The 27,852-nt window shown below is 39.8% G+C and overlaps 1 protein-coding gene across 3 annotated transcripts in view; it reads right to left on the bottom strand.

The window, feature by feature from the left end:
• Positions 1–24,676, bottom strand: part of cdc42bpab (CDC42 binding protein kinase alpha (DMPK-like) b) — a 108,603-nt gene extending 83,927 nt beyond the window's left edge. For all 3 annotated transcript variants that reach the window (XM_060866871.1, XM_060866873.1, XM_060866872.1), the window contains exons 1-5: positions 23,796–24,676; positions 9,128–9,219; positions 5,087–5,170; positions 4,818–4,913; positions 901–1,049 (exon numbers count right to left, since the gene is read on the bottom strand). In XM_060866871.1, the coding sequence (XP_060722854.1) occupies positions 901–1,049; positions 4,818–4,913; positions 5,087–5,170; positions 9,128–9,219; positions 23,796–23,973 (599 nt within the window). In that variant the 5' untranslated portion in view covers positions 23,974–24,676. The remainder of the gene's footprint in view (positions 1–900; positions 1,050–4,817; positions 4,914–5,086; positions 5,171–9,127; positions 9,220–23,795) is intronic.
• Positions 24,677–27,852: the final 3,176 nt, after the last annotated feature.

The raw sequence follows: 27,852 nt of genomic DNA, 5'->3' as shown, positions 1-27,852 counted from the left end.
GGGGTGGGGTTAGGGCTAGATTGGGAGGGGGATGTGTGTTTCTCTCTGCAGGGTTGATTAAAGTCCCAACCTTCACGAGTGCAAACACATTAATCACAACAAAGCTCGGAGCTACCCGTGTTCGTCTTTATCCAAACGAGAATGAGCCACTTCCTGTGTATTTACAGGTTTCCCAGCAACACTCACACGTGTGTCCGTCTGACCGAAGACAATCCTGTTACACCACAGAGTTCGCTTGACATGATATTTATTCATGAGCCGCTCTTTGTCAAGGCTGAAATCCTTCTCGTAAACAGCGCACTGCATTTCACACTCTAAGCAGGATTGCGACAAGACTTCAAGATTTTGAAATGACTAAACCTGCGTTTTCACAGTGTCAGTTAAATCACTTAAAGTTCATTCCCTGCTAGAGCCTGGCTAATGTCTGGCACATAAACTACACTGCTACATACATTAATCCACAAATCAGACATTGTTCCACTAAAAATGAGATCTTTTGTTCCTTTTAACCGCAAATCAGATGTATTACCTCAGCGGGTGGGAAATCACTAGTGTATAAATAGTATCTGTTCATAATAAATCACATAATAAATGTTACGATATCTGCTATGTTCATCAAACACTTCAGATTTGCACATAAACACAGCGATTATTATTGTCAAGCTCAGGAGAACTAGAGCTACTAGAAGCAAGTATCTAAGAAGAAAAAATATGCAGCAGAGCTTTGTTTCTTATTTGCATAAATTTAAATTCAGCTCAACTTCTTTGTGTAGCCCCGCCCACTTTATTCTCATTACAAATGACTGAATCAGACTATTTTGCAGTAGATTTACAATAATGGGAGGATTATAATCTAAGATAAGCTCTGCTAAGGCCAGGTGATGAGGTACATCAGCTCACCTGTGGATGTAGTGCAGCTGGTGGACAGAATCGATCGCCAAAACCATCTCTGCCAGGTAAAACTTAGCCATGTCCTCAGGCAAGCGGTCCTCGAATTTGCTGAGCAGAGTCAACAGATCACCGCCGACGTAGTAGTCCATCACCAAGTACTGTGGAGAGAAAAGAAGAAAGAAAGAACAAGATGAGGCTTTGGAAATACATAAGACAGATAATGCATTAGAGAGTAAAACACATCACCGGTTGCGTCTCCGCTGATGTAACCGTTCATAAAAACTAATTCTCGGTTTGCAGGAAAATTGAACGTTATGTAGAATAATTTTATCAAGCAGCAAAAAGTACAGCAACACAGTGAACAGGAGAAGAAGTGGAAGATCTAGAACATCTAAAACAGATGTTTACACACACTACAACAGCAGTTTGAAGCCCTGAACTTCTGATCAGTAACCCAGAGTCTTATGCTACATTCAAATAACCTCAGAAATGAGAATTTAAAGCTTGGAAGTTATGACCTCTTGACGAATGCATCACCAGTCACTGAATCACCAGGGAATAGTGTTTTTGTTTAGCTTTGATTAAAATAATTAAAACATTTTAATAGTGTTTCAAATCAAATAAAATTTGCTCGCTCTACACAAACCTTCATTTCCATGCTCAATGCCACCCGGGTTACATGAAGCACACGAAAAATCCACTTCTGTAAGGTTTTTAACTGAAGCTAAAACAAAATAAAACTAGATTTATAAAGTTTGTCGCGGCAAACTTTGATGTTGGCTTTGACGAGGCAAGTATTCGCAAAGGCCGGTGCTTTTTGGAGGCGAGTGGACATAAGGGTCAGTGTTACTTTTGGAGGCAAGTGGACATAAAACTTGTGAAATCTAGTGGAGCGCTAGGGTACCAAAACATTTGGAGGCAAGTGGAGACGAGCATGTGACGTCATCCGAAAACCTGTGACGCATTTCCCCTCATTGTTGTGAGTGTTTTGATATGTCACATGTTCATGTTGTGCTATTTTTTTATTTTCACGTGACATCACATGACCTCATCAGAATACCCGTGAGGAAGTTCCCCTCATTGTTCTGAGTGTTTTGATATGTCACATGTCCATGTTGTAAAAAGTTTTTTGATTTTGCATATTTTGGGGCGGGGCTGCGGGACTCTATGGGAGTCTATGGGAAAAAAGGCCACTTTGAGACCCGGTACCAGAAGTACCGGTACTCGGATCGCTTAGAAAAGTAATAGAAACAAACTTCAGACCAGGGTCTACAACATATCCGAATTTGTGCATGTGGCTCGAAAGCCCTAGGAGGAGTTACTCTTTATAAATTTTTGTCTAAGTTTAAATAGGAAAACAGAATGTTGGCTTCTACAAAGCTACATAATAATATTGTGATAGAACAAAAATATTAACTGATTCTCAGCCGAATTTGGGATTTTAATATAGTGGATTAGTCAATCAGTGCTGCAAAAAATACACAGTATTCCAGTCAACAATGGATTTGTGATTTTTTTGATCGAAGAAACAAACACAAAATCAGGTTCTGTGATATTCTGAGGATCTTGCACAGGTTGCACAAATCCACTCAACTATAAACTGTGGTAGAAAAGTGTCACCCGAGTGAGGATGAGGTTAACCTCTGAGTCTGGTTCCTCTCAAGGTTTCTTCCTCATATCATCTCAGGGAGTTTTTCCTAGTCACTGTTTTTATTGTGTTTCTATGCTTCTGTAAAGCTCCAGATGTCGACTGTTAAAAGTGCTACACAAATAAACGAATTGGATTTGAAATGAACCGAATGTTTGGAACACGAATACAGCTCTCATATAAAGTCATTACGTATGTGTCTTTACTGCTAGAAGAATCAAACATGATGGAAACAATTTTCTGTAAAAAAAAAAAAAGAAAAGCTGTTTGAATTTTAAATTTCCGGAAACTTTCCACGGGAACTTAATCTGGGGAATTTTGGGAATATTCAAAATTGGAAACTTTACGGGAATTTATGGGAATTATTTGGGAATATAGGGAAATGTATATAAACTATATCATATAGAAACATAAATAAACATTTTGTTTGGTCATAAGCAGACGTGCATGCAAAGTAATACAAATTTTAATAATGACGTCTTGACTGATTGTAAGATTGAATTGTAAGTAGAGCTTTAACTGATTCTTTCAATGAGCAACACAAAAGCATAATAAACATTATTATGCTTGTAATAAACATAATAAACTTAATAACTGTAATAAACATATTTCCCTATGATTTCTGTAAAATAAAAGCACCCCCCACCCCTTGCCCTTCTAAAAAAAAGTCCCAATCAAAATGTAAAATGAAGCATTTTTTCTCAAGCTTATTAGGTCTCTGATCTCTGTGGTAGTCAAGGCCTGGAAAATGGAGGTGACACCCCCCCCCTCCTTAAGTGATATATGGAGGATGTTTTTTTATTTCAGGAGGAGTGAGTGTGTGTGTGGGGGAGGGGGGCATCAAATTATCTGTGTATGTGTAACACTCCTAATGTACTGCTTATTAAGAGTTAGTAAGGTAGTTATTAAGTTTAGGTATTGGGTACAATTAAGGATTTAGAATTAGGTAATGCAGAATAAGGCATTAATATGTGCTTAATAAGTACTAATAAATAGACAATATTCTATTAATATTCATGATAATATGCAACTAGTTAAATGACCCTAAAATAAAGTGTTACTGTGCATGTTATGGAACAATGTAAGTACCTGCAGGGGGTTTGGCCTCAATGGCCCTCCAGTAAGCAGTGTGCTGTGTGCAAGTGACCGAGGAACGCAGGGTACAAATTCAACTTAAACTGCATTAAATCTTGTTGTTTTAAACAAAATTATGCTGCAAGATTTCTTTAACTACATTTAAGTGCCTTGTTATAGGTAACTCTGCATTTTTTTTTAAATTCCCAGTTTATTCCCATATATTCCCGTTAATTCCAATATATTCCCGTTAATTCCCATATATTCCCGTTAATTCCCATATATTCCCGTTAATTCCCATGGAAAGTTTCCGGCCTTGAAAATTCCAGGAATTTTGCAACCCTACTCCCACTTATCAAAACTCTTCCTCATCTTTGATCATTATTGATCCAAAGCGTAAATTTCATTCAACCTTCACCTTTAGGGTTATTTTTCATATCCTCTACCCTCCACCAAGATGTGTGATACACCTCCATCACTCATCCCTCAACAAAGACCTATTTTCTTCTTCACGCTCCGTCTAAATACCTCACATCCTCTCACCTCCATGCTTTCTTTATGTTCCTTTCCCACACACCTTATCAAAATAACAACTTTAGTCTCCGCAGCCAGCAGACTGTATCTGTAACTAAAGCATCCCGTTTAGTCTCATCATTGCCACGCTACAGTACAATCTGCTTACAAAACAGACGAGCAATCAGACCTGAAACACACAAACCATTAAATGCCGTGAATTTTCCTCATCGCAGCTCAAAAAATCATTCGTTAGAGATGAATCACACAGATAAACACTCCCTCCCTCTTTTCACTGCTCCGTAAACACAGACATGGGAAAGTCTCTCTCAGTAGGAGTCAAAAGCATCTACACACACACATACACACACACACACATACACACACACACACACACACACACACATACACACACCAGCTGTGAGATAATTTCCCCTGAATCTACAGTCTATCACAGCATTTTCAGGGACAAGCCCATCTTTTCATGTCCAAAGTTTATCTGATATCAACAGTCAGACAGAAGCCAGGAACCCCCAACCTTTTTTTTTTTTTTATAGGATTTAAAGGTTTTAAATAACTCCTACAAGCAGAAAGTTTCTACACTGACAGTGTGGCTGCTCTTTTTTCCATAGACTGCACTAATGACTCGAACAAAATTACAACCCTACAAAAATCATGGGAAATTCCTCACCAAGTTGTTCTCATCCTGGAAAGCGTAATGTAAAGTGGTGATCCATTGGCTGTCCCCGTTCACCAGCACGTCCCTCTCCTCCCGGAAACATGCCGTCTGAGAAAGGAAGGTATAAAAACCGTCACAGGAAGTCCATTAAAATCCAGTAAAATAAACATTTCAGAATAAATATAAAAACATTATTATCAGCTTTAGGTCCAAAATCACAGAGGCATTTTTAGTGTGTTACACTGGAAAAAACAAAGCCGGGATTGTAAAGCGATGCTCACCTCAGCCCTCTTCAACATCTTCCACTTGTTTAGGATCTTCATGGCAAACACTTTGTCTGCGTTCTTCACCTTTACAACAGCTACCTGTGAAGAAGAGCATTTTCAATGGTGGTGATGAAGACAACAATAAACTAGGTTAAGCTACTGTATAGGACATGGGAAAGAAAAGAAGAGAGAGAAAGAAAGAAAGAAAGAAAGAAAGAAAGAAAGAAAGAAAGAAAGAAAGAATTAACTAGATTTGTAAAGTTCGTTGCAACAAACTTTGATGTTGGCTTTGACAAAGCAAGTATTCGCAAAGGCCTGTGTTTTTTGGAGGCGAGTGGACATTAGGATCAATGTTACATTTGGAGGCAAGTGGACAGAAAGATAGGGTGCCAAAACATTTGGAGGCAAGTGGAGACGAGCATGTGACATCATCTGAATACTCTTGAGGAAGTTCCCCACATTGGGCTGAGTGTTTTGTTATGTCCATGTTGTGCTAATTTGATTTTCACGTGACATCACCAGAATATGCGTGAGGTAAATCCCCTCATTGGGCTGAGTGTTTTGATACATATATCAAAACACTCAGCCCACTGAGGGGAATTACCTCATGACATGCCAATGTTGTGCTAATTTTTGATTTTCACGTGACGTCATGAGAATACCTGTGAGGCAGTTCCCCTCATTGTTGTGAGTGTTTTGATATGTCACATGTCCATGTTGTAAATAGTTTTTTGATTTTGCATATTTTGGGGGCGGGGCTGCGGCACAACCGGAACGCCAGTCAGTACACCAATTTAAACCTTTGTTCAGAGTATCACCCTAAAGGAGCTGGCCGAGTTTGGTGTAGATAGTTCAAAAGCTTGCCGAGTTATAAACCTCCAAATTTATAATGGGAGTCTATGGGAAAAAAGGCCAATTTGAGACCCGGTACCAGAAGTACTGGTACTCAGATCGCTTATAAAAGTAACAGCAACAAACTTCAGACCAGCGTCTACAACATATCCGAATTTGGTGCATGTGGCTCAAAAGCCCTAAGAGGAGTTACTCTTGATAAATTTTTGTCTAAGCTTAAATAGGAAAACAGAATGTTGGCTTCTACAAAGCTACATAATTAGGATTGTTTTTCTTCGGACACTTTCATTGACTAGTGGAATATCACCAGGAAAACGTTGCGCTCACTTCAGTAGTGCGCACCTCTACATCAACCACACAACAGACAGCAGGCACTAAATGTCATGTAGTGTGGGGTTTCAAAAGTTTCTGTGCCCACTAGGCATACGGTAACACAACACTAATTCTTTGGCCGTGTTTTTGTTCCCTACATAGTGATTTGATCAGGGAGGGAACGCGCTGCTCTTGGCCTCTGGCTTTACTCATGATGGACTAGCTTTCACCGTTCTCTTTGCTCCTTAACATTTAAAAAAAATGGCAGTTCCTCTGTCTGAGACTTTCATCAGGTCACTCCTGTGAAACAATTAAAACACAGAAAGTTTTATAAGAACAGAGAGAATAAGGCCAATGGTGAGTTTCAGGATTTGCACCATGAGCAACTTATCAACACTGTCTTTGGAAATGACTTGAATGTTGAATTTCTATTTCACGTGAACTCCAGGAGTCCTGGTATATATTATAATTAGATGGTTCTGGATGGCCTGCTACTAAATAAACAGAAATAATAATAATGTAAAACCCCTGCTGATTCCTGCTCATTCAAATATCCCAAACACACTGAATCCCACAAAGCGTGAAGATATCTCATCCGAGATCTTTTTCCCTGTCCGATTCCCCTCAGCTTCACTTCCTTTGGAAAAGGTCTAGTAATATAAAAAGTGTGGTGTATTGCTGCTTCTAGCTGCGTCTGACAGAGTGGGCGAGATTTAATATGTATAAAATGCCATGTTAATTTGTGGCAAGTTGCCAAATCATTCGGATATTTCTGACTCTGGCTTCAGAACGCTCTCCATGTGTTAAAGCAATCCAAGCTCAGCTGGAACAGGCTGAGAAGTTTTCTGAGTTACTGTGAAATAAAACCCCAATAAAAACGTCTGCTAAGTCAGCCATGGGGGCTTTAACGCTGGGCTTCTCTCCAGAGCCCTCTAGTTCACAAGGCCAATGCTCAACAACCAGGTCTCAGCACCTAATCCAAAAGCACTGGCTTTCTTGGCATACCTGTCTGCCACACATTCCCCAGTGAATGCATCATGGCTGGTGACACTACCAGCTATACTGCATAAATACTGAAGAGCGCCCTTTACCCATTTTCCGAGTGTAACACAAACAATCCTGCATCATAAAACTGCACATTTAAGCCTTTACCATCTTGCTCAAATATGTTTTTTTATCTCAACAAGCCGATATTACATCCTACATATTCTCTATATTTCTGAATCCCGGTCCCACTGACTAATGCTGAGAATTAAAGAAAAAAAAAAAAGGTAAATAAATGTACATGGACGACCAAACGTTCAACTTCCCTCACCTACTTCTACAAAAACAAAATGTGCAGACACACACTTTTACATCATTAGATTACATAATTTATTCATTCATCTTCTACCGCTTATCCGAACTACCTCGGGTCACGGGGAGCCTGTGCCTATCTCAGGCGTCATCGGGCATCAAGGCAGGATACACCCTGGACGGAGTGCCAACCCATCGCAGGGCACACACACACACTCTCATTCACTCACACAATCACACACTACGGACAATTTTCCAGAGATGCCAATCAACCTACCATGCATGTCTTTGGACCGGGGGAGGAAACCGGAGTACCCGGAGGAAACCCCAGAGGCACGGGGAGAACATGCAAACTCCACACACACAAGGTGGAGGTGGGAATCGAACCCCCAACCCTGGAGGTGTGAGGCGAACGTGCTAACCACTAAGCCACCGTGCCCCCTACATAATTTATTAATTTATAATTTCTTAGTTAGCCGATTATCCCACAGCATGTTGCGTTTTTGCGTATTCATGGCTCGCTCTAAGGCAGTGGTTCCCAAACTTTTTACAGAGACGTACCCCACCAGGGATTTAACATCATATTGCGTACCCCCCTCACAGATGTGGTCTTGATTTTTTTTTAAAGGTGCATTTTAAACACATGTACCTTCATAAAATAACTTATTTGATCAAACAACTTTTGTATACAAATCATATATTTTTTTATGTTTTTTTTTTTTGTGCTTGAAATGACTTGCATAACTTTGGGTTGTATCGGAGACAGTTTTAGTCTTAAATCGTTCTCTATGCAGAGTCTGTATTGATATTTGTTCTTTATGCTGGTAAGTGCTGAAAACCCACTTTCGCAAAGGTATGTTGTCGAGAAGGGCAGTAATGTTTTCAAAGCGCGAGCTGCTAAGACATGATACTCTGCATGCAAGACTATCCAGAAATCTGCTAGTGATTATTGTGTAAACTCGATTTCCAAAGCGCCACTCGTAGAGATTTCAATGAGACTCTCTTGCTCAGAATTGGCAGGTGTGCTGTGGGGGTGGCAGAGAATGGATGGCGAATCCAGTTGTTTGCATTGTCCGTCTCTGGAAAATACCATAATAAATATACCAGACATATGCCAGCAGCTGAGCCAAACCAGTTACATCAGTCGATTCGTCGATTTGTAAAGCGTAGAAATCGCTGGATTTTATGCGAAGCAATAGTTGTTTTAAAACGTCTTCTGCGATATCAGCGATGCGACGTGAAACTGTGTGTGAATTACATGCGATGACACTTGAGTGGACACAGATTTTTGTTTACTGCAGATGGGGTAATTTGATTGGATGTCATGAATTTGACCTTTTATGGCACTACCTGGCTACTTTGCTGTGAGTACGCTAGAGTGGGCATGTCTTTATATTTAGTCTGAGAAATACATGTCTGCTTGAATATTAGGTGCGGTATAATTACATTAACAGTACATTTCAGCATTTTGTTCACGTACCCCCGGGAACCACTGCTCTAAGGCATTGTTTTATAAGGCCCTCTTCTGTGCTAACATGATAAAATGAGCTTTATGGTGCAAATAGGAATAACTTATTACACGTGCTGGACACATACCTCTCCAAATGCTCCTCGACCAATCACCTTCAGGATCTCAAAGTCCTCCTTGTGCAGGCGCATCTGCTTCACTTTGGAGGTGAAGGGTTTGGCTGTAGAGAGATGAGATGTGATCAGATCAGTATCAGTCCAAAATGTAGAAATAAGTAACAAATGCTAACAATGCTAATAATAAGTGGAGGTAAATTTCCAAATACTAAAAGGGAATCTTGTATAAGAGATTCTACAAAATCAGAGATGAACGAAAATGAACTTGCTTACTTCATTCACAAAAGCAAGGAAAGAGTTGCTTTATGCAGCTTTAGGCGTACACTCAGCAGCCACTGTATTAGAATCACCTTTACACTTGTATCCAAATCAGTGTGTCAATGTGGCACCATCGCAGTGTATAAAATCATGCAGATGCAGGTTCAGCGTAGCATGTAAATGCTAACATAAAACATCAGAATGGAGAAAAAGTGACTTTGACCACCTTTGGGGCGGTTGGTGATCCTTAAATAATAACTCTTTACAACCATAGTAAGCAGAAAGGTCTCAGAAATCAAACCTTGAAGAAGCATTTGCTTGTCACATATACACTCACCGGCCACTTTATTAGGTACGCCTGTCCAACTGCTCGTTAACGCAACTTTCTAATCAGCCAATCACATGGCAGCAACTCAATGCATTTAGGCATGTAGACATGGTCAAGACGATCTGCTGCAGTTCAAACCGAGCGTCAGAATGGGGAAGAAAGGTGATTTAAGTGACTTTGAACGTGGCATGGTTGTTGGTGCCAGACGGGCTGGTCTGAGTATTTCAGAAACTGCTGATCTACTGGGATTTTCACGCACAACCATCTCTAGGGTTTACAGAGAATGGTCCGAAAAAGAGAAAATATCCAGTGAGGGAAAAATATCCAAATGCCTTGTTGATGCCAGAGGTCAGAGGAGAATGGCCAGACTGGTTCGAGCTGATAGAAAGGCAACAGTAACTCAAATAACCACTCGTTACAACCGAGGTATGCAGAAGAGCATCTCTGAACGCACAACACGTCGAACCTTGAGGCAGATGGGCTACAGCAGCAGAAGACCACACCGGTACTAGCACCTAATAAAGTGGCCGGTGAGTGTACATTACTGCACAGTGAAATTCTTTCTTTGTGTATCCTAACTTTGGAAGTTGGGGGTCAGAGGGCAGAGTCAACCATGATACAGCACCCCCAGAGCAGAGAGGGTTAAGGGTTAAACTGTCTGACAGAGGCAGCTTGGCAGTGCTGGGGCTTGAACCCCAATCTTCTGATCAATGCTGCTGCCCAACTTGAGCCACCGCTGCCCAACTCTAACACCGCTGCCAAACTCAGGAGGCCACTGTCCGACATGGGACAACGCTGCCCGACTTGAGCCTCCAGTGCCCTTGAGGCATATAACTTGAGGGGAAGACCACATTGTGATCCAGTTCAAGGAATCTGAGGCATGGTATAAGGAGTATAATAGAATCTCATAGTCTGTTTAGCTGATATATCATGAGGATGATAGAAAAATCAATCCTAAGATCATTCAGCCCAACTGCATTAAAATACACACTGAACGTCACACTTGCACAGCTAACACAACAATTATTAGTGTGGAATGTTATGACTGATTTGTCTCCGTTGTTTTATTCAGGATGGACACTGAAACAAAGGAACCTGAAAACTGTAAAGGGCAGGCGCTGGATTTCAGGCCATCGCTCTGATAAAGAAGCGGGCCGCATTAATCACATCACAAACACAATAACACAACTATTGTTACTATTAATTCTGCTTAAAACAATCCTAAAATCTTTTTTTACAAGTGAACTAGGACGGTCCCTGATTCGTTCTTACCAATGTGGCTGCAAGAAGAGGCTTTAGTAAAGAAGATCCAAAATCTCATCTTCCATTAGAATGATAAATGTTTTCATCTGGAGAAAAAGCTCAAACTAGGCCTCTGTAAACTTCTACATGGACTAAGCTTACACAGAACAGTGGCTACATCAACCCTACTTATGCTTTTAATAATGATGTGCTAGACAAATTGTTCCAGATTGTGAACACGGCACATTTTTTCAGAGCTAGATTTTTAGTTTTTTTCTAAGACATTAATGTTTGTGTTTAAGTGTTCAATTTTTTTTTGTACCACACATTCTTTCTTGACAAAAAAAAAAAAAAGTATATTCTTTTGAATAACAAATCTTTCATTAAATATGTCAAGGGACACACCAAATCCCAAAACAATGTCTTCTCATCCACATGATTTACATGGGATGTTAAAGTTTAAATATGAATGTCTCCATACTGTATGTCATGGAGATATACTGGAGTATTTTCTCACCCTCATTGTGATTACTGTTGGCTAATGAACCAAGCAGGCTTCTTATTTTTAAATGCAAAATTCCACTTTCCGCTTAAAGCAATGATCGTGTTCATTCTTGAACTCAATCAAGTTTCCCAGCACTAATAAACCCATATTTATTTATACACTTCTACTGTTATTGAACATCATCCATTTTGAAATGGAAATTGAAACCCATAGTCTGAGTTTTAGGTGACCTGATACACAGAAAAGTGAGATACTGGACTGATCATTCAGTCCCTTCTGTATTGTGAATGAAAGTGACCTGAGTGAACTTGCTGCAGTGTGAGACTGTAAAAACACATGTGAAACTGGCGGAGAGAGTGTGAGGGTTTGTGAGCTTGCGAGAAACAGTGAGAGCTGAGGTAAATTTGTCTTTACGTTCAGGATTTGAGGGATGTGGAGAAGTCTACGAGGAGGTATTTACATGCATTGGCGTGTGTACGTGCTCTGTGTGTGTGTGTGTGTTGTCCTACAGATCTGGCAGTGGGACATCTGGAAGTCATAAGAGAAATTATTTACGGTCGTGGTGAGGTAAAAGCACAAAAATGCCGCCTTGAGGAGAAGGAAGGACCTGGGAAATGGCTTCCCCTGCCACCTTCCAGAGAGCAGAGGCGTGTAGCATCTAGCACTACAAAAACATATATTTACTGAGTATGTGGTCAGTCAGATTATTATAGAATATTATAGCTTATAGTATAGTTTACAGAAATATATTACTTGGTTTTTTTACTACTTTTTTATGTTAATATTACTTATGTAGCACATATAATATCCCAAATCCACTTAAAGGTTTCTCAACAAAAAATGATTTCATTGCTTATCCTAAATGTAAACGATTTTCTACTGTACATGAACAAGTTTATGAGGGCTGCAGAACAATAGCAACAGGTGCTCTGGACTAATGTGTAATATTTAGAGAGCTGTACAACGATGAGTGTCTGCCGGCAACAGAAAAGGTGGAGGCTACTTGCATGCTTAGGACTAAATGAATGGTCTTCTCAAAGCTTTCCATGAATCATGATATTCCATCATCTGATCATTCCCAATTAATGTTTGAAGCATGACAACATACATGCTTCAAACACTGGACCAAACATACAGCCAAAGTCTTAACCTTCACAATTTTAGAAAGAAAAAAAGAAAGAAAGAAAGTAAGAATACAACTTAAATCTAAATACTGATACAGTGATACCTCGAGATACAGTACGGGTGCATTGACATACAAATATTTTGAGATACGAGCTGTGATCCGACCAAATTTTTGACTTGAGATACGAACAAATTTTTGAGATACGAGCATCCGAGCCGCCGCTGAAACAAAGATCCCCAACAACCACATGTGAGATACGAACATCCGAGCCGACGCCGCAGAACAAAGACCCACAACAACAGTTAAGAGAATTTCAGTTAAGTTCATTAATTTTAGTGAAGTTTAGTTAAGTTCCATTTAAGTGTAAAGTAGCATTAAGAGTGTACAGTAGCGAGTAAGTGAACAAAAGTGAAAGTGTAATTCCTCCTAACTCCTCCGCCTGTTTACTCCTCCCTCAACCTCCGTGCGCATCTTCCACATCTTCCGTGCGCATAATACACTTTATAGTAAAACCAGTTAATTTTTTTAACATTCTTTTTTATTACTGTATGTTTTTATACAATATTTGTCATTTATAAATACAGGTACTGTACATTTTTCATATTCAAAACACATAAACAAAACAACTGGAGTGGAATTTTGCGAGCTGGAACGGATTAATGGGATTTCAATTAATTTAAATGGGGAAAATTATTTTGAGATACGAGCAAGGTCACGGAACAAATTAAACTCGTATCTCGAGGTATTACTGTATACCTATCTTCAAATTAATGTAAACATAAATAGTGTACATGGCTTCACACGAGACCTGGGAGCATTGACAACCACAAGAGCAACTCCCTAGTGGTTAACTTTTTCTTAAATAGACTGTGGCACTCCATTGATAAATTACAGATGTAAATTGAAACTGCAGGCTTTCATTCATAGGCAGAATGTGATGCGAAGGCAAAAGGTGATATTCAAAGAGAACAGCTGGCCAAAATCAAACACAGAGTAAAGACCTGTAATTTATGCAGTTTGTGGGGAGTCTTAGACAAACAGACAGACACACACACGTACACACATGTACACACACACACACATCAGGGATAAGGAAAGGCTGTAAATCATTCCTACAATCTAAACGTATTGAAATGTGCCCAAGAATCACTTTCATACTGAATCCACATGCAGCAGGGCATTAAATTGGGTTCACAGCTACAATGAACTTCTGAAGTAAATGTTCTCCTGCTTTAAAAATCTTCCTCAGACTCAAAAAGACACAGTCACACAGAGATGATGTACAGTGTTTAGACAAAAATATATGAACAATCATCTGAGAAAAAAAAAATCATATAGCTAATAACTATAACCTAGTTATAGCATATAGCTAATAACTATAACCTAGTTATAGCATATAGCTAATAATATGCTATAACTATAACCTAGTTATAGCATATTAGCTTGAAAATGTTTATTGTCTGCCACTTTCACAAATGACACAAATAAAAGCAGTTTTTTTTGTAATTATATTTAAAAAATCACCAATAAAAAGAAAATCTCTTTTACTTACTTTTATGTTACACTCACTGTGTTAAGCACTTCAAATTTATGTGTCAAACGGCACTCGTATGTTTTTTTGTTTTGTCTAGACGTACGCATAGATGTGTGTGTGTGTGTGTGTGTGTGTGTGTGTGTGTGTGTGTGTGTGTGTGTGTGTGTGTGTGCTGTAACCCTGCGTTCACGCTACTGAGAGAAATGTCACACACGTTGCTTGTGTTTTGTCTCTTGTGGTAGCGTAGCCTCTGCCCACAGTGTGTTCAGTTTTGATGAAGAAACCGGTATTATCCAAACTGTACAGCTCACAGCACATGCATGATATAACACAGCATACCAATTACTGGTCTTTAAAATATATTTTAACTAATTGTACAAATTTAAAAAATGGGAAAAGTGTGAAAATTGGTCATCTGATATACATTAGCAGTAGATTAGCAGCATACCACCATGTACCTGTAGACTGATATACTGTATCTTCTCCTAACAAAACACAAATTAAACAACGCACATATCGTTGTGAGCACTGGTTATCTGATTTACGTGCCATGCTTCATATTCTGTAAATAACTTCCTATACACTCTTTAGCGACATAAATAATCTCTGCTTCTTCCTTCCCAGTTTTATTTTACTTTGTAATGTCTGGAACAGACAAATTTACCAAGAGATGTTGTTTTTTAAATTTTTCGACTTGTTAAAGACTGCAGGAACTGAGAACTGTTCCCCACACACACACACACACACACACACACACACACACCATACAATTGATCAGAGAAATCATTCAAGTTTAATTTGCATAAAGTTGAGACACATGTTGCTAGTATGGAGGCTCTGTGTATCACACATAAATAACGAGAGGTCTCCTGTCGTTTTGTTGCTCGCTAACAAGCATGCGCCTTGAAATGCACTCAGCTCACTGCTTCATCCCTTCATCCCTTATGAGGCTTCACTTTACTTCAAACTATTCCGCTAAACATGCACAGATGTTAGCTCAGCATTTATACTTCATAAATAAATCTCCCTTTAGATAAACCGTACAAAAAAAAAGAAATACATGAAACAGTGAATCCTGGTCTGGTTGGTCATGATGATTTCAAAGGAAAACAAACAGCAGGAAAGTGAACAGATAAAATGACGCATGTATTAACTAAAGAATGAGAGTAAAGGAACTGTAACATAAAGATAGCCACCAAAATTAATATAAGGATACTGGAACAAGATTCTGGTCTACATAGACTGATACATTGGCCTGTCTACATATCAGGACGAGATACACATGTTGCTCCTGAGCTCACAGTGTTCCTGACCACTTCAACCTTCCAGACATAACTGATTCATCCTGATGCCCTACTTCTGGTTGGAGCTGCTGAGAATGGCTCCACATGGTCTCCCTGGAGATATATGGGACTGTTGTGGAGAGAACCAGTTGGAGACCACGGCAGTGGCTTCGCCAAGCATTAGCATCACCCAATAGACTAAAAAACCTACGCGTTTCCTATCGAGTCCAGGCTTCTTATTTGCGTCCCTCAGAGATTTTCATGAGCAATAGAAGATATAAATATACACAAAAGTTATAAATATACACAAACAGCGAGTAAACCTTTTCTCTGTAGTTTTCCAGTACAGATACTTTCTAGGCCACAGCTGATCCCTAAGGCTGGGAACAAAGCACTAATTATAACCTGCAAAAGAAAGGTGTCACGGCTGGGTCATAAACCCACAGCCATCCTGAAAATATGCATTATGACAAAACATGTCCTGACAAGTGCTTTAGTAAAAAGTGTAGAGCGAAGGATCAGTTCACACATAAGAGATTATTGCATAACACAGTAAAGCAGTAGAGGGTAGGAAAGAAAGCAAGCCATGTACTTCTGGCACAGGAGGAAAGAATACACACGTACACACACACTAACATGTGGCTTGATTTGTTATGCGTAACAAAGTGTGATATCGTTCTGGGACCAAATGCACAGCCTCTGATAGATGCCATAACCCTCCACCACTATAAAACTCCACCCCCTCCGTCTTCTTCCTGCAGCAAGCCGGAGACTCACTCAGCACTCATAATGAGATGGAAGCTGTCTCTGACCTTCATATCACCAGCGTGACAGGAACCAAAACCTGACCTTCATCGCTTCACTACTAGCTTTTAGTGCTTATGTCAGTTATCCTGAGATATCTTAAACTGAAATCGATCAATGTGAACAATGGTGGTACGGTAAAAGAGCCACTTTTCTTCTCCAATTTGTATAATATTGAAAGCCATCCGATATTGTTTTCTTTAAATCAATCCTAACAAACGGGCCGATCCATGTGAAATCCATGGGCGATGAGATCTAGTATGAAAAAAATGATACCACTTGAACGAACATGTTATTAGCAAAGGCACAAAAACGAATTGAACTACATTATCAAACATGCAATGTTTTACGACAAAAGGAAATGCCTTACATTTTGAGCTACCTTTTGAGACCTTGTCATACACGTTTGTTTAATTTCAGCCATATGTACTATTAATGTTTCCACCAGGGATCAAAAGACATGCACTGGAGGCTGATATGTTTGTGTACAAGTTTGTACAAGTTTGTGTACGAGGTAAGCAAATGTCTGATACTGACCATATTATGTACAAAAGGTCAGATGTATATCTATGTCTAATCTCTACTATTGAAGAATGTGATCTATGGGATTTGATATAAAATGATTCAAGGTTTCGCTTGCTTGTGGAGTCCATGGCAGATTACAGTGAAAAGGGGCAGAACAAAATTATCATACCTGCATGTGATGTCAATGTGGCCTTTAAAATAAAGGTCACTGCAGAAGTAATGAGAAAACTTCCTGGTTCTAAGCCACAGATACATAGAATTTCAGGGAATAGCATGCCGCACTGCCAGCTTCACCCCCACCCATCCACCCTTCTCTATATATCAAAATGAATACACCTCAGCGCTGTAGATAATACTAATAACACAGAGCTCTTCTACTCCTGTCTCACTTCAATCAGAACGGAGACACAGAATAATCCAGCAGGCTGAAAATAAAATAATCGTCTTGTACTCGATGATAAATTGCATCTGCTTTCATCAAGAGGGAATTATTTAGTATGCAGCCGAGCATCGTCCTGCATGTGGTACAGCATCCCCATAAATAGACTGGCTGACCCTGTAATGCAGCAATGCACTAAAAAAAAGAGGATAGCACTATGAGAACTGCAAACACACAAACACACACACATACACACAGAGACAGAATTCAGATCAATCAAATAACAGCACAGCCAGCTGATCCCTTCCTGCTTGATACAGTCAGCAGAATTAGAGGACGTCGAACAGCACCAGGTCTTCGGTGCTGTCATGACTGCTTGCTAATGGAGACCCGAGACAGTCACAAAGCAGACTGAAGCAAGCATATAGACCCATATGGATATTTTTTTTCATACAACGGGGTACTCAAAGACCCAGCAGTGGACGCTTGATGGACCTCAGATTCAAACTCACAACCTTCCAATCAGTGAGCTAACACCTTGACAACTAAGCTACCACATCCCACATCCCATTCCATATTCATGAATATGAACATGAATATGAAAAGAGAGTACAAAAACCCAAATTATAGATGATATATTATATATATATTTGTATTTATATAAAAGACAGCAATAAAGAAAGAGGCTGCTTCGTTCTGCAATCTGGAGCTCTGAGTCAGCGATTTCTTCCCCCACCTCCATCCAAAGCATCCCATGCCTGAACAGAATGCAGAGATGTTTGACCTACAGCTTGAAGGTTCAAGTGCACCACACAAACCCTAGTCCAGACCACGTTTGAAATAAAAACAAAAAGCCTACAAATACCAATACCTCATTTCACATAATAGTACTTTCCAATACAAAGGTTTCCAATGCAATAACTCTTTAAATTATTGCTATGAGGTGAAGAAACCACAAGCCCAGACATCTGGAACAATCTGATTTCAAGCACAAGCATTAAAAATTTGTTTCTAACTATTGGTTGCTTTTTGCACAGCGGTGGTTAAGTACATTCAACAAGCAGAGAAAGAAAATAAATCTTAATTCCTATTTACTTTTGTAATTTTCCACTGGAATGTGTGTGTGTGTGTGTGTGTGTGTGTGTGTGTGTGTGTGTGTGTGTGTGTAAAGATAATGAATTTCACAGTGGTGTTACACACATCAGGAGCTGAAAAGCGATCTGGCTAAAAAGAGATTTTTTTTGTTACTAGACAGATTAATAAGCGTGCATGTGTGACAGACGATCTTTTTGGAACTGAACACCGATGAAACAGTGCCAAATGAAATGCATCACAAAGCCATCGTCCTGCTTAATACACACAGTCACATCACATTCTAACATATGGAGAGAAGTTAAAAAAAAAAAAAACTCAGTTCAAACTTTATAGCTGAAATTCACAAAAGGATCGTTTATGTGCAATATTTGACAATGATTTTGTGGCTAAAACGGTGTGCTACGATACCATAACTTAATAACTTACTAGTTTTTAGGATGGTCTATAAGATTCACAGGCAACAAAAACAAAACACTTAGAATTTTAAATTAATTAGAAATTCAGTGGGGGGCACGGTGGCTTAGTGGTTAGCACGTTCGCCTCACACCTCCAGGGTTGGGGGTTCGATTCCCGCCTCCGCCTTGTGTGTGTGGAGTTTGCATGTTCTCCCCGTGCCTCGGGGGTTTCCTCCGGGTACTCCGGTTTCCTCCCCCGGTCCAAAGACATGCATGTTAGGTTGATTGGCATCTCTGGAAAATTGTCCGTAGTGTGTGATTGTGTGAGTGAATGAGTGTGTGTGTGTGCCCTGTGATGGGTTGGCACTCCGTCCAGGGTGTATCCTGCCTTGATGCCCGATGACGCCTGAGATAGGCACAGGCTCCCTGTGACCCGAGGTAGTTCGGATAAGGGGTAGAAAATGAATGAATGAATGAATAGAAATTCAATAATTTGTCCAACTCTATTGCTGCTCGCTTTTCTTTGAGAACATTTCAGCAATAGCATAAAATAATCTTGCTAGCTGATATCAAGCTCACTAGATTTTCAAAAAGGATTAAACCCTGGACTGAAACAGTAAAAACTCACTCGCCAGTTCCATAGTAGAGTAAATTAAAGAATGGTAGACTAGTGTAGAGTAGAGCACACGTTTAAATGTTTTAGAGTTAGATTTAGTGTTATGGAACGTCTGAGAGACAAGTTAGTTTCTGTTCTCATGTTAGAGCAACGATAAAATGTCTGTCTGTCTGTCTGTCTGTATTAAAACACACAGCTTGTCATTTTCCACAGAAGAGTAAACATCTCTGTCCTGAATACTTTCCTGTGTTGTGACATACTCCTGCTATAAATGTTAAATAAATGTGTCGTGACAAAAAAAACGTCACAGCATCAACAATATAATCAGTTTCCCAATGGCTTCAGCTCATGATGCTTCAACAGGCAAATTTAAAAGTCTTCTAGAACTACAAAAAAATCCCAAAGAATTCCAAAATAACCGTAACAGCAGCGCGGAGTGAATGTTGATAGCCCGACAATTATTATCTGTCAACTTGTGCAGGATTCCTAAAAGTTTGCCTTCTGAAATACACAAAGTATACACAGTAAATTTAAGGTCTACGATGAAATGAAAATTCATTAATTTATTAGATATTTTCCTAGAATTTTCTACCACGAATGAAAGGAAGTATTAAGCAAAGACAAATTCTGTCTAAGATAGATGAGACTTGAAGGGTTCAGCAAATTAACACTATAATACTCTGATATTGTAATTCTTTTTTTTTTTTTTTTGTGAATATTGTGAGATAATTTCATACAATTTTTTGTTTTATTTTTAATATGGTGTTACAATTATATAATTAATATAAAATAAATAAATAAATATATTTTAATATTTTTTAATTTAAATATTTTAATCTTTAACCTTTTCGGTGTTCAATGTTTATTTTTTTAATAAACAAAAAGTGCATTTAGAAAATAAAAATAAATGTTTTTTTTGTTTGTTTGTTTTTTTGCCATTAAACAAAGTGTCATCATACATAAATTTTGAAATGAATTGCGTCCCCAAAAAATTTTGCGAGTAAACCTTAATATCATGATAGACCTTATAGGAACTCCTTTAAATGACATATATTATTTTTGTCACATCACCCAGTCCAAGCTCACTGTACTCCAACTCATGTATGGATTCAGTCAAAACAAGTTCATACTGTAAGCAATTATAAAAACGCTACAGCATTTACTTATTCATTGATTTTGAGTAACTGCTTTATCCTGGACAAGACTATGGATTTCCAAACCAGATGTCTAGAGGCTAAATTTGGTTAGTGTAGAAAACAGTAAATTGGGTATGAATCATTTATGCTGTGCCGGTTAAGCCTGGGCGTATGTTTATTGACCGTTTACAGCATTCCACAGAGTTCTTCACTTAAGCAGAGAATACTAGGCTCTTCTTTGTGTACATGTGACTCAAATATTTTTCACCAGAAGCATTTCAAGACTCCACTTAACTCAGATCCTGTCCTTAACTGAACGATTATTGTGTGAGGAATAAAGCTGGATGTGACGGAAGATAGAAAACTAATCAATGATGGGGTGATGTGTTGTGGACTGATGTTGTAGCATGATTTCTTTTAAACAACCTAGAGTATTTTCAAATAACATTAAATAACAAAGTGATTCATTTTTCTTCTTGCTGAGTTTTTTTTTTTTTATCTATTTATTTAACTGTGTAGGGGTGTCAGACAAGGGGTAATAATTTGGGGCAGTGGTGTTTTAAGCTGTTAAGGCGCTTGGTTGTTGATCAGGGTTCAAGCCCCAGCATTGCAAAGCATGTTAATCGTAGCTGACCCCAGCATCAAAGTTGGGATATGTGAAGAATTCTAATTCTAATTTAAACTATAGCATTTAGACACTTAAGCCTGGTGGGACTGGAGCGGAGGGGGTGGGGTGAGGCAGTTGGTGTACCACACGGTTCTGTGACCGGGGACCAACATTTGGTGCTACGCCCCATAAATGTGTATCATTACGTTAAATGTTGTGGAACGACCACAAGACAAATTAGTTCCTGTTATGATGTAGCAGCTAGAAACAATTGTTCCCACACCAGAATCACTTTTTGTCACTTTTTTCAAACACGAAGAAATAGAAACATACGAAGTCTTCCGTCCTGCAGGACCTCAGCATCTTACTGACTATTACAAAGCCCTGACATCAGAGACTCATTCTACAAATTTAATAAATGTCTCCTTATAGATAGATTTACCGTATCGACAATTACACGTTTCTCAATTTAAACCAATCACAGTCAAGAATGCCAGCGCTGTGGTATTAAAACATTTATCAAATGGCTTTATCAAAACAGCAAAGAAAACAAAAAACATCTTGTGTGTGTTCACATTTTTCTAGTATTTCCTTATATACAATTGCAATAAACCAAATAGAAGGCTATTAAACCTAGTTCTAGATTTTTTTTTTACTCAGTTCAAGCTTGAAATAGGGAGGCTGAAGCCGGCACAGTGACACATTTAGTACTCAGGCTTTCCTTGAGTCGAGAACTCAAAACTCATTTTTAGCTTCCTTCTCTCTGGTCCTGAAGCCCTGTCAGAGAAGGTTGACTGAAATATTACGGCTATTAAAATATGTTGGAAATGTTGAGTTGTAAAGAGACAGGACACACAGTCCCTGGTGAAGTCACCAAACCTCCATGGCCTAAGGCCATTAATTCTGGAGTGAATGAAGTGTGTGTGTGTGTGTGTGTGTGTGTAGGTCAGTTAATGAGCTCATGAGTAAAGGATCTATCCGGAGGCTCTTTAAATAGTCCTGCACACAAAGAGGACAAACACAATGTGCAGCCGTTTCCCTGTATGACATCACCATGTGTCCAGTGGCCGCGGGCTGCTTCCTGACTCTGCCCTGGCGAGCTTCCCACAGGAAAAGGGCACACAAATGCATTCAAGCCTTCGTACACACTCTCTCTCTTCTGAACTTTATACTGAATAATAGATTTCATAAAGAAGTGAAAGCTCTCATGACCAGAAATAAACCTACAAATCAAACAACTTTAAAATAAATATCAGCTTTCTTCAACTAAATTGAATTTACTTATTCAGTCAAATATTTGGAGAATATTTTTTATAGCATTCTGTTTAAGGTTTAAAGACAGTTGTCGTGAAAATCCCAGGAAATGAAAGTCACAGAGATCAGATTTTCTTCATTCTGATGTTTGAAGCTATTGATCTACAGTATATCTGTATGATTTTATACATTGCGCTGCTGCCATATTGGCTGACTAGAGAACTGCATGAGTATACAGGCTTACCTACAGTAATAAAGTGGACGGTGAGTGTATATAATAACAGAAAAAGGCACAATTTCACCATCGATTTCACAAATGGTGACATACAGCGATAATAATATATTGTGTAGTGCATTACATAATGCTTGTCTGCCTATAGCTACAGTAGGTTAATGCTGCATTCGTAACTCCAACTAGAATAAACAAAACATAATCTCGTGATGTTCTCCTTAACCCAGAGTTCAGGAAGTGACATCATGTCAGCATGGCTGCTCACAGCAACAGCAGGTTAAATGGGTTAGACTGTAGATACAAGTATTTGACATCGGTCATCAGAGTTAGCTGGCTGGATTGGTAGAAAAAGACAAACACGAAGGAAATCTTGCTTTCCACAAAAACCCACCTACTCCCGACTTGTAGCTTGAAAACAAGTAGAACACGATGTAGCTACACTTTCCGAGATCCCACTCAGTACGCCAACGTAAGTCAAATACCAACGAAACACAACAAGCCACGTAATTAAACAGCATCTGTTTGTAGGCATCCATCATTAACTGGCATTGTTGAAAGCATCTAAGGCATACATCAACAGTAATATATCTAGTAGAAGTGCTATGGGAGCTTGTGATTGGCCGTAGACTTCAGCACTGCCTGTCAGTCCATGTTCACACCTGGTCTCAACGTGTATACGATATGATCTGATGATAAGGGAACACCTGAAACACATAGCTGTTTACACCTGGCATTCTGAACGTGTCTCTAACAAGCACTCGTGTTGTGTGAAATTCACACGAGGAAGTGTGTTGAACACATTTAAATTTACAGCAGTCTTATCCTAGCTTCATGCCTCATGCTAGTTTTCCAACGTTTAATTGCGTGAAAAAAAAAGAAAAATAAAAAAATGAACGAGGCTGAAAAATAACCTTAGTGTCACCTTTATCTATTAGATTAAGAGGTGAATAGCACAAATATTTCCAGCAATACAATGACTAGGCGGTCCGTCGTTGCTGTCCAGCATGCTTTTGCGTTCACACTGCAAATGCTATTTGGAGTTTTATTGTTGGATTGCGTAATCGGAGACACTAAGACACCTCTGTCTACTAAGAACGCATGTTAACACCAGGTCTGAAGTGGCCTTCTGACCTTGTTCAGTGCCAAAGCACTAGAAACTCTTTTTTTTTTCTATTCTACTTCCATGTACAAACCAAACCAATAGTTTTGAGGATGTCGTGTCATTTCTACGCTTTAATATGTGTTGTCACACACATTTCCCTGAGCTTACATGCAACATCAATGGACTGGTTTAAAGATTATTTACATGCTACTGAGTTGTTGTCTAACATTCTGTAAAAACATGATTTATTTTTTTTTACCCCAGTCAAGAAATTCCAGGATGTTTTTCTCTCGTCTGAGGGGAGAGTTGTTGCACTCGTCGTAGAGACAGACGAGGACATCGAGCATCGTCTCCACACTGATACACTGACCCCCAGTGCGCACCGGTCCATCCAGCAGCAGCTCCTCCAGCTTCTTTAAACGCACCTCAGCCGACATGATGCACAGCTGCTGCTGCTGCTGACGGGTTTTTGCTTCAGTATCCAATTTCCAACCTCGACTGGACGACACGAGAGGCACCTCCGAGTGACCTCAGCATTTAAGAGCTGAAGTGCTGCATAGCTGAAACAGTTCAGTCATGATCCGACACACACACACACACACACACATCTTGATGGCACACGACACTGTGACACATAATATCATCTGGACACATATAGTAGGATATGTTAGTCTGATCTGATCGGTAGATCTGACGTCTCCAAAGACGCAAGTGTCTTCTTTCCTTTTCTATTTACAATCCTCTGGATCCTTTTAAAAGGACAGTGCGGGCAAGAAAAAGGCGACCTTTTTAGCTCGATATATATATATGTATATATATGTGTGTCATTTACTAACACACACACACGCACACACGCACACACACACACAAAGAATATGCACCAGTCCGGGATCTGCAATGCTACAAAAGCGCGTACGCCCCTCCTCTGCGAAAAGGCTTAGCAGCCTAGTTTAGTTTCTGTCCCCTTTAAATTCCAGCCACAGATAAACTGTTCCTCGGTGGGACACGAATTTATTTATTCCTAGGAAATACAGTCCTACAAGCAGCTCCATTAAAAACACGACCTCGTCCGTGCTTTAGTCTCTCTCTCTCTCTCTCTCTCTCTCTCTCTCGCTCCCCGCTTCTCTGCTTCTCTCTCTCTCTCTCTCTCTCTCTCTCTCTCCCTCTCTCTGTCTCTCTCTCTCTCCCTCTCTCTCTCTCTCTCTTTCTCTCTCCCGCTCCCCCTTCTCTCTCTCTCTCTCTCTCTCTCTCTCTCTCTCTCTCTCTCTCTCTCTCTCGCTCCCCGCTTCTCTCTCTCTCTCTCTCTCTCTCTCTCTCTCTCTCTCTCTCTCTCTCTCTCTCTCTCTCTCTCTCTCTCTCTCCCCCGTCTTTCTCTCCCCCGTCTTTCTCTCTCTCTCTCTCTCTCTCTCCCCTTCTCTCTCTCTCTCTCTCTCTCTCTCTCTCTCTCTCTCTCTCTCTCCCCTCTTCTCTGATTCTCTCTCTCTCTCTCTCTCTCTCTCTCTCTCTCTCTCTCTCTCGCTCCCCGCTTCTCTCTCTCTCTCTCTCTCTCTCTCTCTCTCTCTCTCTCTCTCTCTCTCTCTCTCTCTCTCTCTCTCCCCCCCCCCGTCACTGCAGGATCCGGCAGCAGCATCATGGCGGACGTCATCATAATATTGCTGCGTTTACATTATGACGTAGACGCTCCCAAACATTTCGATATTTTCAGTACTATTCAATATTCCATTCATTTCTTTTTATTCCCAACGCAAAAAAAAAGTATTTAGCAAAAAATATTTTGTATTACATGAAATCCAAAAGCCTACACATCTAAATAGCACTTTTAAAATTGAGTATTTTCATTTCTGTACTCTGTATTCTCTATTTTCTCTATTTTCGCAGTTTTCTACTCCAAGTTTATTATTACAGGCTCCCAAGTGAATTTGTCGATTAAGTTCAAATCCTGATGATGCCACAGTTGTCTCTGGGCAGGAATCCAAGCGTCATTCAACTAAAGAGAACAAAATTGCTTGTGCTCAGTGAGTGGAAGTGATGACATAGACTCTGTCAATCACTAAACAATCATGGTGTCTGTGAGTTTAAACAGTACATGTGGAAGATAATGCTTTACTCTGAGTGGGTTACCCCCAGCAAGTGGCACAGCAAGTTCAACTAGAACGTACATTTCCTGAAGAAAATGTGAATGGTGCTTGCACGTGGCAAGTTCCCCTCATCGTGCTGAGTGTTTTGATATGTCACATGTCCATGTTGTGCAAATTTTTTATTTTCACCTGACTTCATCAAATTACATGTGATTAAGTTCCCCTCATTGTTGTGAGTGTTTTGATATGTCACATGTCCATGTTGTAAAAGGTTTTTTGATTTTGCATATTTTGGGGGCGGGGCTGCGGCACAACCGGAAGGCCAGTCGGTACACCAATATAAAAGTTTGTTCAGAGTATCACCCTAAAGGAGCTTAGGAGCTCAACCTCCAAAGTTTATAATGGGAGTCTATGGGAAAAAAGGCCACTTTGAGACCCGGTACCGGAAGTACTGGTATTCGGATCGCTTATAAAAGTCATAGCACACCTCCCCTCAATGAGCCGATCGATTTGACACCTCATTCATGGGTCTAGGACAAAAGCTATGCGCCGAAGTTTTGTCCAGAAGAGTATGCAGGATAGTAAGAATGTTGCTTTGCAAGCACCATTAAAAAGATGATGGTTGCTTGCTTCAAATGTCTCAGAGGAAGCATGTAATCGCTTTCACACTCCTAAATTGGTAGCTTTGGTGTGGTAGGTGTAAACTGGCTGAGACTAAATTAGAGGGAAGCATGATTGCCATTTGTATTAAAAAAAAAGGCTAGGAATAGAATGGACCAACCCAGAGCTGTTGAGTTAAGATGCTGACCCAGAAATATTATACAAATATAAACTTACACAAAGCTTACAGACATCTCTAAAATTATTTAAAATAAGGGTTTTTTTTCATGCAACAAGTATGAAGTAATACTTTACACTATATTATAATGTAATAGATCATTTATTATAATTTCATACGAACACCTGCTGTTACCCAATCAGGTGGCAGCAGTAATGTATAAATACAGACAGAGGTCAAGAGTTTCATTTAATGATCACATGAAGCATCAGAATGGGTGAAATGTGAAGCAGGTGACTTTAATCAGACCCAGTGTCAGTGGTGCCAGACTGACCGGTTTCATTTGCTAAATAAATAAGGCAGAAATGCCTTGTGAGGTCAGAGGAGAATCCCACAAAATGATACAAGCTGACGAGAAAGGAAATAACAACTCAGTTATTTTATAAATAATTACAATCATGCTAAGTAAAAAAGCATCTCAGACCATACAGCATGCTAAAACCTAAGGTAGCTGGGCTACATCAGCAGAAAACCACATCAGGTCTCTCTCATGTCAGCCAAGAACAAGAATCTGGTGCTACAGCAGGCAGGCAAAGACTCACTCATATACACTATAGGGGCAAAAGTATGAGCAAACCTGTTTATCAGACCCACATGTGGTTCTGATGCACACAATTGTACAGAATGTCTTTGTATCCGTAGCGTTATAATTTCCCTTTACAGGAACTAAAAGGGGGGGACACGGTGGCTTAGTGGTTAGCACGTTCGCTTCACACCTCCATAGTCGGGGTTCGATTCCCGCCTCCGCCTTGTGTGTGTGGAGTTTGCATGTTCTCCCTGTGCCTCGGGGGTTTCCTCCGGGTACTCCGGTTTCCTCCCCCGGTCCAAACACATGCATGGTAGGTTGATTGGCATCTCTGGAAAATTGTCCGTAGTGTGTGAGTGTGTGAGTGAATGAGAGTGTGTGTGTGTGCCCTGTGATGGGTTGGCACTCCGTCCAGGGTGTATCCTGCCTTGATGCCCGATGACGCCTGAGATAGGCACAGGCTCCCCGTGACCCGAGGTAGTTCGGATAAGCGGTAGAAAATAAGTGAGAGTGAGAGAGAGGAACTAAGAGGCTCAAACACTGTTCCGGATTGACAGTGTTCCTGTGCATAAAGCGAGCTCTATGAAGACATGGTGTTTTACACCTGGTTCACACTGGATGCTTGCTTTGTTTCATCCACACTATTTTCTCCCTGTAGTGCAAGTGGGAGACAGATAAAAAGGACTTCATGCTTTATCTGTTGCTAACATGAAGGATGGGATGCAAAATTTGGGTTCACTGAGTCAACCTGAAAAAGACAGAATATAGTGCATGCTGCATTATGACACCTCACATCAGGATTAAGGCCTACGAGACCTACTACTAAATATGTATTTAATATCTTATTATCTAGATTGTAATATGTGCAATACGC

Source organism: Tachysurus vachellii, chromosome 3, assembly GCF_030014155.1.
Source record: "Tachysurus vachellii isolate PV-2020 chromosome 3, HZAU_Pvac_v1, whole genome shotgun sequence".
Lineage (NCBI taxonomy): Eukaryota > Metazoa > Chordata > Actinopteri > Siluriformes > Bagridae > Tachysurus > Tachysurus vachellii.
This window is presented reverse-complemented; position numbering and strand designations above follow the sequence as displayed.